The sequence below is a fragment of the Argentina silus genome (assembly GCF_951799395.1).
Source record: "Argentina silus genome assembly, chromosome: 11".
NCBI classification, from domain to species: domain Eukaryota; kingdom Metazoa; phylum Chordata; class Actinopteri; order Argentiniformes; family Argentinidae; genus Argentina; species Argentina silus.
The window spans coordinates 14,642,058-14,658,698 of NC_139665.1; the positions used below are offsets into that span (position 1 = coordinate 14,642,058).

The 16,641-nt window shown below is 42.6% G+C and overlaps 4 protein-coding genes across 4 annotated transcripts in view; all 4 read right to left on the reverse strand.

Annotated features, from left to right (window-relative positions):
- Positions 1 to 69: 69 nt before the first annotated feature.
- On the reverse strand, positions 70 to 8,213 carry kiaa0895l. The gene is made up of 7 exons (XM_083680643.1): positions 8,081 to 8,213; positions 6,208 to 7,244; positions 5,337 to 5,480; positions 4,636 to 4,768; positions 3,973 to 4,278; positions 3,714 to 3,811; positions 70 to 2,843 (listed from the first exon to the last, which is right to left on the reverse strand). Exons 2-7 carry the CDS (start codon positions 7,201 to 7,203, stop codon positions 2,682 to 2,684), a joined length of 1,839 nt encoding a protein of 612 aa, XP_083536769.1. The 5' UTR covers positions 7,204 to 7,244; positions 8,081 to 8,213; the 3' UTR covers positions 70 to 2,681.
- Positions 8,214 to 8,546: 333 nt separating this feature from the next.
- On the reverse strand, positions 8,547 to 9,850 carry LOC310811802 (C-C motif chemokine 13-like). Its single transcript, XM_083680105.1, has 4 exons — positions 9,822 to 9,850; positions 9,289 to 9,483; positions 9,021 to 9,147; positions 8,547 to 8,860 (listed from the first exon to the last, which is right to left on the reverse strand). Exons 2-4 carry the CDS (start codon positions 9,347 to 9,349, stop codon positions 8,728 to 8,730), a joined length of 321 nt encoding a protein of 106 aa, XP_083536231.1. The 5' UTR covers positions 9,350 to 9,483; positions 9,822 to 9,850; the 3' UTR covers positions 8,547 to 8,727.
- Positions 9,851 to 13,798: 3,948 nt separating this feature from the next.
- LOC310811829 (gamma-aminobutyric acid receptor-associated protein-like 2) lies at positions 13,799 to 16,428 on the reverse strand. The gene is made up of 4 exons (XM_083680141.1): positions 15,992 to 16,428; positions 15,144 to 15,199; positions 14,776 to 14,948; positions 13,799 to 14,424 (listed from the first exon to the last, which is right to left on the reverse strand). Exons 1-4 carry the CDS (start codon positions 16,023 to 16,025, stop codon positions 14,334 to 14,336), a joined length of 354 nt encoding a protein of 117 aa, XP_083536267.1. The 5' UTR covers positions 16,026 to 16,428; the 3' UTR covers positions 13,799 to 14,333.
- Positions 16,429 to 16,568: 140 nt separating this feature from the next.
- Positions 16,569 to 16,641, reverse strand: part of nqo1 (NAD(P)H dehydrogenase, quinone 1) — a 2,527-nt gene continuing 2,454 nt past the window's right edge. Inside the window, exon 6 of the mRNA XM_083680140.1 lies at positions 16,569 to 16,641. This exon is cut by the window's right edge and continues 453 nt beyond it. The gene's annotated coding sequence lies outside the window, so the exon portion shown is untranslated.

The window sequence follows — 16,641 nt, forward strand, 5'->3', positions numbered from 1 at the left end:
AGAGTCTGGTTTAAAGAATCCATGGATCTGTCAGTACTAGAGATGTCAACCTTGTTGTTTTCAAACACCTCACAGAATTGAGAGCCATGGATGACACCAGGTTTTAAGAGTGTTTTTTATTTTAATAAATAAACTGGAAAATCACAGATTATTTCCAGAACATGAAATGTGCAACATTCGTGCAATACAAATAACATAAGTGATTGCTAAGTTAATATGTAGTCTACAAATAGCTAGCTATAGCAGCAAACCTGGGCCAAATACATCCTAAAATTCTTGGAATACAGTGGAATAATCCTAATAGTGTAAACTCCAGACAAAATAGTAGTGAAATATGTGTTCAGTTTGTCAATACTTGGGAGGTATTTGACCCAGGTCTGTACAGCAGATGAGTTCTCAACCCATCAAAGGCACACCCACAACACCCGCCCTTCCTCCTTCACAGCCAATCACTCACCTGTCTGACCAGGTCCAGGAATGAGGAAGCTATAGGGATTGGCTACAGCTTTGGCTAGCCTGTCAGACAGGCGCAACAGTACAGTATTAAGGTTGTCATGGTAGCACATAATCTCAGTCTGTCATCCTGGTTTAGGGAGCAAAGGTTGCCACGCAAGGTAAGCTCGGGCATTCACATCACATTAGCGCTGATAGCAAAGACCACCAAGGACACTCAAGATCATCGTTTGATCGTATTATCAACACAACAGGATCGCTGAATTCCAAATGGACCCCTGGCTACTCCTGTAGATATTGGATCATGAATGATGATGGGTTTGGTATAAGCACAATGGTGCTATCACCACACCTATCCAGTCCTCACAGTTCCACATGAGTGCCTAGGGGGTAGGGGCCAGGGAACGATTAATGTTATAAATAGTGTACTTTTTAAATGTATATTTCGTTGCATCAAGGCCAGACTGTCTATTGGCACTTTTATGTTTAATGCTGAATTCCAAATCAAGCCATAGCCCCTCCTGTAGGTCTAAAAGGATTATACATGTAAGGTAGGTGAACACTCAAATGCATTCGTATAGGCTATTTTAGGAATTGTTGACATATTGCTTCTACCTATTCAAAATAATCAGATCTACAGGGGTGGCAACGGGTTAATTTGGAATTACGCATAAGTAATATTCTTGAACTCAGCAGACAGATTATTTTCTTTTTTTCCCCCTTTTTTTTTTTTTTTTAATCTTAGTGCTCCTTGGTGTCTTTTTTGCAAAGCTGAAACATCTAAGGCCTAAAACAACACTCCACAGAGTGGAGGTATAAAGCTAATACCATAGACAATCATTATGTTGCTCTTCAAAATAAAACAACCATACAAATAAATACTTGCATAAATACAGTACATGGCCATGGGCATTTTTAGAAAAGTATAAGACGCAGCAGTAGCATTGTCCTGCACAGGCATTGGATGCGGTGGTATTTTGGATGTGTGTGCATGTGTTGCGTTGCAGAATTGAGGTAATTTGAGAGTGAGGGTAAAGGCAAGGGGTATGGGGGAGGGTGGGATCTGCAGTACTTGGCCTCTTGAGACATGCTGGGTCACCTGCAAGGTCGCTACCATGTCCTCGGAATAGAAGTTACGTCTCGCGTAGGCCTGTCCTTTGGAGGTCTGGAGAATTTTAGATTAGCCGATCTGGCTTGGATTGAACTGGATGGAGCGCTGGGAGAATGTGCTCGCAATTTCGTTGGATGTTACATCCCAAGAACCCTCCCCCCACATGCTCATAGAATGGTTGCTTGTTGTTATGTGGGTCGTGTTTTTTGACCGGGTATGAATATTTTTGCAGAGAATTGTTGCCTATGCTAGCTTGCAACATTGAATCTGAATTCAGATTTTTCGGAGCTCTGCCCAAGCAAGGTATTTGATTGGTTTGACGTTTCGGAATGTGTCACTCATTTCAAAAGGGTTTCCACCCCTTCGTAGCTACTTTCTGCAAAGGATTTCCCCAGGCTTTCCAAACTAGGAAAGCCTGGTCTCAATGAGGTTAAAGTTTCGGTAATGGCCTGAGTATAACCCACTGCCCTGGTAACAATTTATCCCACTTGCAATGACGATAAGAGCTCAAGATTACTTAACCCCAGTATGTTGCATTGTTTGCCCAGTAGATATATAGACAGCTGTCCAATTAAAACGAGTGTTTCATTTTGTGTTTCTGGGGAAGTTACCGCTATTTAGGTACCAACATGCTAGTGAAATTGCAGGTGGTTCCTTATCTTCTTTGCAAGCGGGCTAAATTGTTACCAGGGCAGTGGTTTTACTTGAGCCATTACCAAAACTTCTATTCTGGGGAAGTTAAACATGCTAGCAACGTTGCAAGTGACCCGCAGTGGTTATGCAGGGGACATTCACTGGTAACATAGATACAAGACAGGTGTATATGGTCAATATGTAGATATGATTCAAGATATGTGTGGACATGTACCTGATATGATCCACGTTTCAGGATCCATCCTGGCTTCAAAATGACCCAATGGCTGGTCGTTATATGATTATGCTATACGGAATATTATAATCCACGTTTAGGTATGATCCAAGTGATATGCTCCACAGGTTCTTTGTGTCAGACACAGGTATAGCTACAGAAATTGTATGAACCCTGGCGTCATGTGTAGCAGGTTTGTTGGGACAATCGGGGTACTCTCGCCTTCCAGATTCCGGCTCGATCGCCAGGCTAGGGTAGGAGTTCCTGCAGCTGTGTGTCATCCAGTTCATTAACGGTCACAATGTGGTCGAGGTGCTGGAGGTACCGCTCCTGGTCCCGCATGAAGTGAGGGATTCTGGTCCGGTGGTGGACCGCCAGGGGGCGGAGCCTCTCCACGTCCTCATAGGACACCTGGAGGGCAGGGAAGAAGGTTACCACCACCAACGTCATCATGTGCTGTTCTATTATATTGTTTTTGTGATGTGTCCTTGCAATGTATTTTGTATGGTTCATTATTATTACAGTAATGTTCTGTTATATACAGTACCAGTCAAATGTTTGGACACAAACTTGGCAAGAGTGTGCAAAGCTGTCATCAAAGCAAAAGGTGGCTACTTTGAAGAATCTAAAATATAAAACATATTCTGGTTTGTTTAACACTTTTTTGTTTACTACATAATTCCATATGTTCCTTCATAGTTTTGATGTCTTCAATATTAATCTACAATGTAGAAAATAATTTTTTAAAAAAAATAAAGAAAAACCATTGAATGAGAAGGTGTGTCCAAAGTTTTGACTGGTATTGGAAATGATAAGTAAGCGTCAAAAACACATCACACCAGACCCACATTACCCGCGTACTGTAGCGTGCTCAAGCATCGCAAACATTATTTACATAAGATTTACATATTTTAAATAAGGTTTACATTCGAATCAATTCTGCCATCCCCATTATCCGTGTGCGGTGTATTGCCTCTGTGAGCGGCAGCGCTATTATAGGAACTGTTTCTATTTGAGACGCACTGTGCCACTTCACATTAGTTAACCTCACATTAGTTAACTTCACATTAGTTAACTTCACATTAGTTAACTTCACATTAGTTAACCTCACATTAGTTAACCTCACATTAGTTGTCCTAACCCTAACCCTTTGGAGCATAGACCCAAAAGAAAATGCTTCATTGTCCAAAAACGTATGCAGGGCACTGTAATTACATAAAAAATAAAAAATCATCACCATCAAAAACATGAGAGGTCCTGTATGGGGGACTAGACACTGACCTTGCCTAAAGAGGTCAGCATCTTGAAGTCGATGTTTCTCCGATGTCGTAGAATCCTTAGAATTCCGTCCAGGTACACCTGATCTTTACTGAAGCAGCCTGAAAAACACACACACACACACACACACACACACACACATATATTCAAAGGGCAGAAATACTTAATTCATAGATTATTGATTATTGTTTGTTTGTGTGTGTGTGTGTGTGTGTGTGTGTGTGTGTGTGTGTATGTGCGTGCGTGCGTGCAGTCCACTCACCGGGCTGCGAGGTGTCCGTCTGGCCTCTCTTGGCTCTCAGGCAGTACTCCCAGCGTACAGCAGGGTCCTGTACGAACTGAGCGATGTTGCTGAAGAGCTGGCTGAAGCTCATACTGGCCGCATGGTACACTGTGTAATACAGCAACGCCGCGCGCCACAGGTAGGGCTGTTTCCGTAGCAACACGCTATGCAGGCTGGCCAGGCCCTCCTCTGTGGGATTGGTGGGTTTGAGGCCGTACTGCTTCCTACCAGCGGTGGTTGCCCACGGTTGCAGGTTGTTGTTCACCCCCCGCAGGTAGTGTGTCCCTGAGAGAGAGATGGATAATGTTAGAGAAATGAGTAACGTTAGAGAGATGAAGGACCCACTGAGAGAGAGGTTGAGCGTGAGTAAGGATGCTAATGGTGGGTTTCCAGGATAAGTCATTTCGCCCCATGGTTTTCATGTTTAATCGTTTCATTCAAAAAAATATGTTTACTTAAACACAGTCATCCATATGTGCACTCTCTGGGAGGTTAGACAGGCCAACAATTAAGTTACAAAATGCTAAGATTCATGGCTCTGGTTGGCTAAAAGCCTCTTTTTCCCCCTCGCTCTGATTCCATTGGCTATTTGTGAGGTCGGCCATTTTCCCAACATCAGTATGGTGGGGTGTAGTAATGTACCTATCTCGTGCCGAAGCATCCCCTCCAGCCAGTGTTGACGTGCTCCAGACAGGTTTATAGTCAAGGTGGGACGACAGCTCTCCACCATCATAACTGCCTGGGACAGCAGCTCGTCAGACAGACACACCACCACCTAGGGGTTAAGAGACACAGATGCACAAACACAAACACAAACACAAACACACACACAAACAAACACACAATGGTGTCTTTTCACTGTCCTGCCGCCCCGCTGGTGGAACGAGATTCCCACTGCTGTCATGACTCCAGAGTCACTACCTATCTCCCACCATAGATTGAAGACCCATTTCTTCAGGTTACATCGTAACTGTCCCTCCTAAAGACCTCTTCATCTCATCATTTTTTTCCTTTCTTCTAGAATTGTGACTGCCAATAGCCCCTAGCATAAATTACTTTTTCTTATGATGACTGACATATAGATGATTCACTTACTTAGTCAAATGTATTTGTTGTAAGTCGCTTTGGATAAAGGCGTCTGCTAAATGCCATAAATGTAAATGTAAATGTAACACACACACGCAATCATTATCACCATCATTGTCATCAACTTTTTATAACACATAGAGGATGTTTCATATGCCACAACAAAGAGAGACATCACTAACACACACACACACACACACACACACACACACACACACACACACACACACACACACACACACACACACAGTCCTCACCTCTCCTACACAGCCTTCCTTCTGCAGGTACTTGCGTGCAGCGGCCCAGACTCGACTCTTGGGTAACACACTGCCACCCGTCACCTCTTCAAAGTTCTCATAGGAGCCAAACTTCCTCAGAACACACTCCATGATCCCTACTGCCTACACACACAGAGAGAGAAATACACACACATTGTTGTTCTTAATAAGACAAGCATAAAGGAGAGATGGCTAGAAACCCTCGTCTGTACTTGACACTTAAATCACACTTCTGTTGAAGTGATCAGATCACAACCTGATCACAGTATGTGCGTCCACATGTCTCTCCTCGCTATATTTAATAGGCTGTATGTGCTTTCGCTGGCCCGATTGTGTCTAGACTGGATAGAAGCCGGAATATGACGCAAGCTCGTCCACCGCGGTTTGGTCAGCCGATGGTGGCTCGTCGCGAGGTGGTCAGCCGGATCCGAACACAGTCCGACCACAATGCCAACACAGAAGTATACACCTGTACAGTTGTATGCAATCATCTTATTCGGATGACAAAAGTCACATTCAAGTGACAAGTGTAGACAGCTGCCTGGGAGAGAGATAGGTGAACCGACTGATACAGTAGAGCAGTCTGCCTAGGAGAGAGATAGGTGAACCGACTGACAGTGTAGGGCAGTCTATCTAGGAGAGAGATAGGTGAACAGACTGATACAGTAGAGCAGTCTGCCTAGGAGAGAGATAGGTGAACAGACTGATACAGTAGGGCAGTCTACCTCGGAGAGCCATTTCTGTATTTCTCCAGGACACAGCTGGGTTGGGTCAGGCTGGGTGTGATTTATCTATATTCCCCTCCACTATAGCATCTTTGACATACACATACTGTTAGTGGGCTACATACCTGTGAGAGTAAGAGGCCCGAGCCCTCTCTATATTTCTCCAAGACACTGCTGGGCTCAGGCTGGGCGTACTGGAACTGGGGTTCGTACTGGTAGTCTGACTGGAAGAAGGCCAGCCTCTCTTGCGCTAGGTTCACAGGCCGCAGGGCCACCAGCAGACAGGGCCCACGGGGGGTGGAGGGCGAGGGCAGTGGGGTGGCACCGGAGCCTAACCCTCGTGCTATATGAGGCAGGGAGGTGGCGGGGCGCATGCTCCCCCTGCTGGCCCGGAGGCCCAGGGAGGAGTTGACAGTGCAGGTACTTTCGCTGCGGCGCATCCATGCCCCGGAGCCAAGGCTGGGACTGGTGAGGCTACGGGCCGGGGGGGCGGGGGCACAGATGCTACCACTACGCCAAGGGGGCTGCACCACCCGCCTGTCCGTCATTGTGGGCTCTGCCACTCTGAGGCGATACAGGGAGGTCACATCCAGGCTGAGGGGCCGACGGAGCTGCGGCCTTGAGGTTGCCCCGCCTTTCGCCGAGGTAACAGTCCGCCCCTCAACGACCCCCTTGGATAGGCCAGGGCAGGAGTCAGAGGAGCCAACACTGGCCCTGGGGGTCTGAGATTGAGACTGAGACAGGGTCTGTGGTCCATTGTGGGATGATCGCTCCTTCTTGGTGATATTGCCGGTTCTAGCCTTAGGTCTGGAGGTGGAGGTGGTTTTCGCTGCGTCCAGTCTAGGGTTGGTGGTGATGGTGGTAGTTTTGGGTGGGTCCGGTCCAGAGGTGGTTTGGGATGGATCAGGTATAGTCTTTAGGTTAGGAGAGGAGGTGGTGGTTTTCTGTGGGTCCAATCCAAGGGGAGAAGTGTTGTTTTTGGGTTCTAGAGTCGTGGTAGTGGCGGCAGTTTTAAGTGGGTCCAGTCTAGGATCTGGCTCCAACAGGTCTCTATTACCCCCCCTGCTGACCCCATCGCCCTTTGCCCGATCCATACAGTCCTCACCCGGGTCCAAAACCATCACCGCGACAACAACTCTGCCGGTTACGCCGTGCCCCAGTGCTGTGAAACAAGACGAGAGGGTGTTTTGCCACTGAAACACATACAGGAAAATCTCCATAATGGAAAGACTAGCATTTAAACAATGACTTGATAGGACTACTAGAATAATGAGATGTCACTTTTTCAGGATAGATTGGATTCTTCAGGATATATTTGTCTTCATCCAGTTCCTGTTAATGTTATGGGCTATATGGGTGACCCGTGTGTGTGTGTGTGTGTGTGTGTGTGTGTGTGTGTGTGTGTGTGTGTGTGTGTGTGTGTGTGTGTGTGTGTGTGTGTGTGTGTGTGTGTGTGTGTGTGTGGGCATGTCACGCAACTGTTTTAACAGGATTACGACCCATTAACGCGCTCTGAATGCGCCACAGATAAAGACAACTGACACGGGGCGGGGCTTCAATGCAAATACGAAACTATAATAGGTGGTCAGTCTTTCAGTCAATATGGGAAGACTATTCACTTCAAACCAGAACAAAGATTACTATAGAGTCCACGAGCTTTGATTTCAAACAATGTTGAAGTTCTCATATCCAGTGTCCCATAGGTGCACGATTGCCTGCAAATGATAGTTAGGCTATCCGCTATTCTGGCATGGGCGGATGGAATGGCTTTTGGATGGATTGGATTATTGCTAGCGGTTATATAGCGATTGCCTAATCAATACACGTGTCAATCTTATGACAGACAAACTGGATAGCCTATAATACATTGAATTAAATGGTTTTCTATAAACATGTGTTGTTATATAGCTCCCGTATCCCAAGAACTAAGCCTCAGCGAATCGACGCTGAGTGGACGAAAAGAATAATCAAACGAAAAACCGATATTATAAATTGTACCTTGCAGCGTATCCTGGGGCTTGTGTACTCAGATTTTTAAATGTAGGTTTTTCTTTCATTCATGACGCCTCTCCGTGTGCCCCCACACACACACAAGGCGGGAAGGTTTCCGGTGGAGAAGGCTATTGGTTACAAATGCATGTATAGCGGCACTGGCCAGAGGAAGAGGGGATTGTGTTGGAAGATATGACGCGTTGGGACAGCTGATGAACGAGCGCGCCACGCGACGTGCGTGCCGCTATCTTGCGCACTTCACGTTACGCACAGCCACTCCGAGGCAGCGACGCACCGGAGAGGGAGTCGGCTTCAACCCACGTTTAACCCATGGAGTGCTTACGTCTGTTTATTTCTATAACCCTAAAGTTTCCCAACCTACACTACTGAATATAGTCCTTCTCCAACCTTCATATGTTTGATCATTTGCAGGTGAAACGCCCAAATAAGAACAGTCATCACTGCCTTTTGAAAAGAAAAACAACGTTTTATTGCAGAAACAGCATGAATAGCTTATCAATTGGGTGGCTGATTCGTTTTATCAATACACACTCTTTTTGCAATAATATTCAACAAATAAGGGTTGATTAGGTTACTGTAAAACATAAATATACATCTCTTTACTCAGTGCACAGCTTGGTTTGATTGACGTGTTATATAGCGGTGGTGGGCTTCACTGTTTCATTCATGCTGCCAAACTTCTTCACATGATTGGTGACCCAGGTCTTAGAGGGATCAGCACAAAGCATCCTCGGTTTTCTTCCTTTCCCCCCTTTTGTTGTAAACCTGAAACAGAAAAACAACCCATACACATTTCCATCAACACACCAGTCCAACCATGTTTTAGTTTGTCACTTACACACTGTCAATCAACAGCATGAATGTCCTAACATGCTTTCTGGGTAGAGTGTGACGTGCATGTCCTGTACTATGTTAATTAACTTACACAACTGCTTTGAGAACGCAGTGAAGTGGGGTCCAGGTAATGCTGTCCACCTTGCTCAGAGGGATAACCGCTTTATGGAACTCTGTACAGCAGCTAGAGTCAGTTATAGTACTGATGGCCAGGGTAGCTGTAAACACATGATCACACACACGTTATTACACACTGGTCCACATAAAGGACACTACTCAACACTCTCTCTCACACACACACACACACACACACACACACACACACACACACACACACATGCACATGCACACACACTTACCTGATGTTGTATGAAGGCAGCAGAGCAGTCCCAGAAGGAGTAGAGCAAACAGAGTCTTCATAGTTGTCAGACAGAGAGAGAGATGCTGGTTCTTGGTTATTGGTTCAGAGGCTGAGATGTTCTCTGATGTTCCGCTCTGGTGCTGTGTTTGAGCTCTCCTCTGACCTCTCTTTTATAGAGAGAACTGGACCTTGGCTTCCAATGATTCATATATTCGAAGAATCAAAACATATATCTATAATTAGCCAAATGCTCTTCCTAGTAATCATTCTGTTAAATTCTTCTCTTTACTTCCTCAGTAGCCTACTGTATGCTGATCACTACTTTTGCACTACGCAGAAAAGGGCTTCTGCTAAAGTCTCTGGAAAACACATATTACCAAATGTGTACCTTTCCATCAGAGTTTTAAATGCAAGTTTAACATATTGAAATCTCAAAGTGTGTATATCCATGATAAGGCAACATTTTAAATTACACTCACCTCAGTCACCTGCAATGGAAGACATTTTATCAGTTAACAGAGTAACACTCACCACAACATGTCAGTCAAGGACAGACATTTTGCCATTTCTGGCAGAAAACCTTTATAAAGGAGAACTCCTACTCCGCAAAACATTCGATTTTGTACCAGCAGGGGAGCTCATTTATTTAACCTTTAATTATACAGTGGAAAACATACTGAGACCAAGGCCTCTTTTGCAGGTTCACCCTGTCCTCAATATCTATACAATTACAAAACAACACAGAAAAAATGCAATGCCACTAATGAGAGGACAAAATACATGGATTCCAATGGAGATCTTCCCAAAAAAATGCTTTAAAAAATTATTGCTAGATACATACTGTAGAGTCACTACCTATCTTTCGCCATAGATTTAAGACCCATCTCTTCAGGCTCCATCTTAACTGTCCCTCCTAAAGACCTTTTCATCCCCACTACCCCCCTGTGCAAGTTTTTCTCCTGTAAATACATTTTAAAAATAAATAAATAATAAAAATAAAAAATCTTTCTTCTCGCATTGTGACTGCCAATAGCCCCAGGTCCTAGCATAGATTAATTTTTCTTGTGATGACTGATGGATAGATGATTCACTTACTTAGTCAAATGTATTTCTTGTAAGTCGCTTTGGACAAAGGTGTCTGCTAAATGCCGTAAATGTAAATGTAAATGTAAATGTAATGTAAATGTAAATGTAAATGTAACATATATATGTAACATATATATATATAGTGCCCGGCGTGAAGTATGTTTTCTTCTTGTGGCTCTATACTCCAAAAGTTTGGAGATATACAGTGAACTCCATAGGTATTGGAAAGAGGAAGCACTCTGTCTTCTGTTGACTCTATACTCCAACATTTTGGATTTGAAATCAAACAGTTACTATGAGGTTGATGTAGTGATTCTCAGCTTTAATTCAATGTTTTCTTTTTTCAGATTGGTTTCACCATTTAGAGTAGAACATATAAGTACAGCATTTTTTGAACATACTCCCTTCTATTTCAGGGCTCCAAAGGTATTGGAAAAAGTAATATAATGTCCAAATAAAGTACTCGTGCTTAGTATTTGGTTGACAGTCCTTTGCATGCAATAACTGCCTTATGTGTGCAACCCATTGACCCCTCTGACTCTCAGTGTCCTTTCATATGGTTTAGCTGCATGCGCATATTGTGTTGATAAATGCTGACCAGGATTATACTTCCTCATTCTCTTCTTCAAACTGTGAGAATTCTACTTTCTCAGAACATCAATTCCATGGCCTTTGTTCCCTTTCAATTATGGGGTAAGGCATTTCATGGTACTCAAAAGCAGAATTGATTTTTTATCTAGTAGGTGCAGGTTGAAATCACTGAGTAGATTTTTAGTAAGCGGGTCTGTTGTTATATTCCAATCTATTGCTTTTTTTCTGTTATTCACATTGTTTTTAATCAGTATGGGTTATACTGAGTGAAGCAGTTGTGACTGGTGAAAGAAAGAAAGGAAAGAAGGATGATGGCTAGGTATTGGAAAGAAAGTGAAGTATTGGGATGGACAGATGGATAAAATGTGGTCAGAGGGTAGGATTGCCAGATGGATAGATAGATAGATAGATAGATAGATAGATAGATAGATAGCCACAGAGAAGGACAAACTGACTTCAATGCAAATTAGCTTCAGCGCAAATACGAAACTATAATAATAGGTGGTCAGTCTTTCGGTCAATATGGGAGTAGAAGGCTATTCACTTCAAACATGAGGAACTCCTGTTTAAAGCAAGTTTCAAGGGTCTATATGTTAAACTTGCATTTAAAACTCTGACGTAAAGGCATCATTTTCATAATAGGTGTCTTCCAGAGACATTTACATTTACATTTACATTTATGGCATTTAGCAGACCCCTTTATCCAAAGCGACTTACAACAAATACATTTGTTTAAGTAAGTGAATCATCGAGGAGAGGACTTGTACAGGGGGGTAGTGGGGGTGAAGAGGTCTTTAGGAGGGACTTCTGCGACTTCAGAGACTTCTGCAATTCAGCAGAAGCCCTTTTCTGCGTAGTGCACACACATACTGAGCATATACGAGGCTACTGAGGAAGTAAAGTGAAGAGAAAAACAGAACAAGTACGTTTTCGGTGTACCCTGTTGATTCTTAGAAAGTATGTATAAGACGATATTGAGGGAGTTTAGCAAAGTTTCCATCATAGCAAATGGAACCCACGGTCCAGTTCTCACTATAGCAGGGAGGTCAGAGCAGACCTTGTGGGACTGCTCTGCTGCCTTCATACAATATCTGGTGGTGTGTGTGTGTGTGTGTGTGTGTGTGTGTGTGTGTGTGTGTGTGTGTGTGTGTGTGTGTGTTGAGCAGTGTGTAATAATAATCTGTTGTGTATTCACAGCATTCGAGGGGGTAAACACTGTAATTCAAGGCAGCTGCTGCCCAAGCTTCTACCCCAAGATCATCCCCGTCAGGGCTGTGGTCTCTTTTAGAGCCACTCCAAGTCAATGCCTTCGTAAAGCATTGGTGTAAGTAAGCACACCATGTGTATTTCATTCCTATGCAAATCAGAGACCCTATAAAAACAAAGATATTAATTCCAAAATTACATGAACTATTATCTTTGCATTAAGATGGACCCAATTAAACTTATTGAATGATTTGTTGATGACATTTCTGCATTTTTTCTAATTTTAAGAGTGTCATAGTAAAGGGTCTGAATACTTATGTACGTGAGGTATTTCTGTATTTCCATTTTAATGAATTTACTGAAATTTCTAAAAACGTCTTTTCACTTTCTCATTCTGGGGTATTGTGTGTGGATTGATGGCAAATTATTTTAATTTAATCCATTTTAAATTGAGTCTATAACACAAAAAAAATTGGAAAAAGGGAAGGGGTCTGAATACTTTCCGAAGGCACTGTAGATACTCACAGAGTGACATTCCACAGCTCTCTACTGGGGTACGGAAGTATGGTTTCCAATGGAGTGTCCATGGTGGGGTTTCCATCTTTTTTGATGGTGATGACTGCTAACTATTTTGATAACACCCCAAGAGGGGCGTGGCTTCAGATTTCCAGGATTTTAACGCTTCCGGCGTAGGTGCTTTTGCGGGACCAAAACAGCTTTTGTAAATTCAATATTTCTTTCAAGAGATCCCATTTCCTGACCGCTACAGATTAAAGCTTGAATGTTACATACTGGACTTTTGAATTGCATTTCTAATACACTCAACCGATGTATGTAATGCCCAATGTTGCATATAGGCAACAATGTATTTAAACACCTGGTAAAATGTCTGTACGTGATCAGTTCACAAAATGAGAGTACGGTACCTATCCTTTGGTATTCTTGTCATTGATTTGAAATACAGTCGAGAAACTGGCTATCGCCATCTAGAGGATCCAAACAGAGCTAACTTCCAATTTCTCTGTAAGTGTATTATCATGTATATGCCATTTAGCTGACGCTTTTATCCAAAGCGACTTACATTGCAGTGAGTGCATACATTTCAGTATATATGGTCCCAGCGGGAATGTAACATGTAACATTCTAACTGATATGTAACATGAGGGTAATTTGGGATTTCTCGCTGGGTGGATTAAATGTGTTTATTTTCCCCGAAGTGACTTGCACTGTACCATAACTTGATCGACATCCCCCCAAAAAACATTGACAGACACTTATTTATTCAAGTTAGACAGAGTATTCTCATGGTAATACTTTGGCTTTTGCCCAAAGTAGTTGACCCCAAATCACTGCTATCAAGTCTCAAATTGTCTCTAGATGCCCTCTTCAATGGCTCCAAGGCAAGACATGAAGGACGTGATCACATATGGATTTTTAAACTCTAAAACAGCCTACAGTACATACATGTTTCACAAATCACTGTATTCAATTAAAATGCTACTATGCTAAATGTAGTAAAACCTTTTTTTCCTCATCCTTTACATAGGAAAACATGTTTTGGTTTAAGCATCAATGTAGGCCTGGGCAAGGGACAAACAGAAAGTAAAAAATAACAAGAAAAAAACTTGTTGTGACTTTTTTTATTGGTTAGGTCATCCAGCTACCTTACCTTTCAAATAGTTAAAATTCTTTTAAATATAATCTTCAAAGAAGAAAGCACAGCTGAAAGCAATCTCAAAACAAAGCAAAAAACAATATCAGTAATGAAAGAACAATCCAAGCACCTCCTAAAAGTAAAGCCCAACTATTCACATAAAAAAAAAAAAAAAAGAATGAACAAAAGCATTATGTCATTTTTTTTAGCACTATACATAACTTAATAATCTATGGATGTATACAGCATTGATACAACATGGGCTTAAACAGACAAACTGCACTCAATGATCATTTCCACTCAAAGTGATCACTCTCCTAAACCTCTCCATTCTTTCACATCCTATAATTTCTCTGGGGTTTCCCATGGCTTCTCTCAGGGGGTGAGTATGGTGTGGGGTGTGTGTGTGTGTGTGTGTTTGTGTGTGTGTTGGGGGGGGGGGGGGGGGGGTTTAGCCAGGTGGAAGGCTGATGATGATGATGTTTATGATGATGATGATTATGGTTCTAGAAGCCAAAGGTGTTCTCTCCACTGTAGGCCACGTATAAAAAGCCATCCTCATCCTTTTCCTTCTCGTAGAGCTGGCCCATAGTTATGCTGCAATGATACACAAACAAAGCAGAACTAGTGAGCACCCTTTCTGCAATACCACTGCAGTACCAATTGACTTGTTCATCTATGAGTTGTTGGTTGCAGTCTGAACTCATAACCCCGCCCACTATTCTAACCCAGCCTCCAGCGTCCCCGTGTCAGTCCTGGGTTGAATACAGTACATATGTTAATTTTTTTTTTAATAATAACACTTGAGCTGTGCTTGATTTAAGAAGTCTCAAAAGTGCAAACTGCAAACCGCAAGCTAAATCAAGCACACCTCAAACACTATCATGTACTTGGCATTCTGTATTTGACCCAGGTCTGGTTCTAACTCAGGCACCCTCTAGCTCTGACCTGGACTGAGGCACGGTCTTGTCTACGAACAGGAAGATGGCCTTCTCTGATGGCAGCTGGATGCGTTTCCTGATGATCCACATGAACTGGGCCACCGTGATATCAGAGGGGACCAAGTACTTCCTCTTGTCAATGTCCACTATCTGTGACCCTGAAACCTTCTCCACGATGACCTAAAGCAAATAAACAAACAAACACACACACACACACACACACACACACACACACACACACACACACACACACAAATTAAGTTCGGTTTTAATCCTCCTATTTACTAAGAGAAGACAGGCATACAACATATTAAGATCATGTGTGAAATACATTCAGAGACACAAAATAATCCCAACGCAATAGGTCTCACTCACCGGAACTCTGTCTGGGTACTTATTGCGGATTTTGGCTGACTCTATACACCGATGTTCTGTAGAAATAAAGACACAGAGATTGAGGGATGTTATAAAGTATATGACATCATCAGTACAGTAGTACAACACACACTACCTATGGTATATCTATTCACATGAGCTACAGTTTCACTCCCACAGGAGGGATCAACATTTGAGGTCACATGACATTCTCTGACTGCGATATCCACAGGCAGCAGCTGTGGACAGATGCACCATGGGTAATCACTGACTAAAACCTGTCACTCAAAACACTAGAAATAAACATGTCAATACTTCCACTGAATCAAATGATAAGCCTACTACAGGTGCGATCTTTTTTGGTATGGCCCTAAAACAATTTTATAACAAAACGCAATAACATTCAGCGTACAACAAAAGCTTTTATTGAATGCTACACAGTGTTGACGTTTCTATGTATAAATTGGACAACCATATCATATCAACAGCCAATCCGAACGACATGTCACATACTCTGGCGACCTTTTACGAGATTAAAACAGAATAGGGCAGAGGAATAAACACGACATCTCTTTGAAAAGCATCGACCTGACGGCTAAACCTCAAAAGTATTTCACTAATGACTTTCTAGTGTGACAAAGCATTTCTAGCAGCTGTTTCGAGATATTTGTTGTGCATACTGCATGTAAACAAAGGGCTCACGAAATCTGAACATAGGCCTTTCAAGTCAGTGGGCAGTTATCTATTGCCATAAATAGAAGGACACCGCATTAGACTACAATCAACATTTACTTATTCTTAGTTTGGCCTTTTTATTTGTATAATATTATTAAATAAACCCCCCTTACCCAGGGAATGATCCTCTTTGAACATCCATTTCATATTTGCTGATTCTGCGTTCACTCGATGCTAATTGAGATTTTTGAGACTGAAGAATCAAGTCGCGGGTGAAAATTATTCCAATTTTGTATCCTAAACTACGACTAAATAAGAATATAAAAATGTTGAAACGTCAACATGTAGCAAAACAAATCCCACTCGGCCTATCACTGCCCTAACGATTACGTCACTGTTGGATTGTACCAGTCGTGTTGCAGGGGGAGACTGACTGGCAAATAGGCCCTAAGATCTCATTGTTTTCCCTCTGACCCAATATTGTTGGAAAATGAGTTTTGCAAATGTACAGCTTAACGAGGTGAAGAGCAAGATATTCCTTCATAGAACCACTATTGTTTATCCAGAAAAACCCTACATTTCTTCACCCTGTCATTGTGTAGGTAGGGTATGTGACTGACTCACCCATGACATGATGACATTGCACAGATTTTCATGGCAATTAAGTTACTAGCGAGTAAGACAGTCAATATCATTCTCCTATTTCAGTAGCTTGCTTCAGAAACCAAACTTTTTGAGCAGTTACTAATCCAAGATTAAACATGTATTACATTTATTAAAGGAGGTTACATAATCATTTGTCACAAACGCATTTATGAACAAT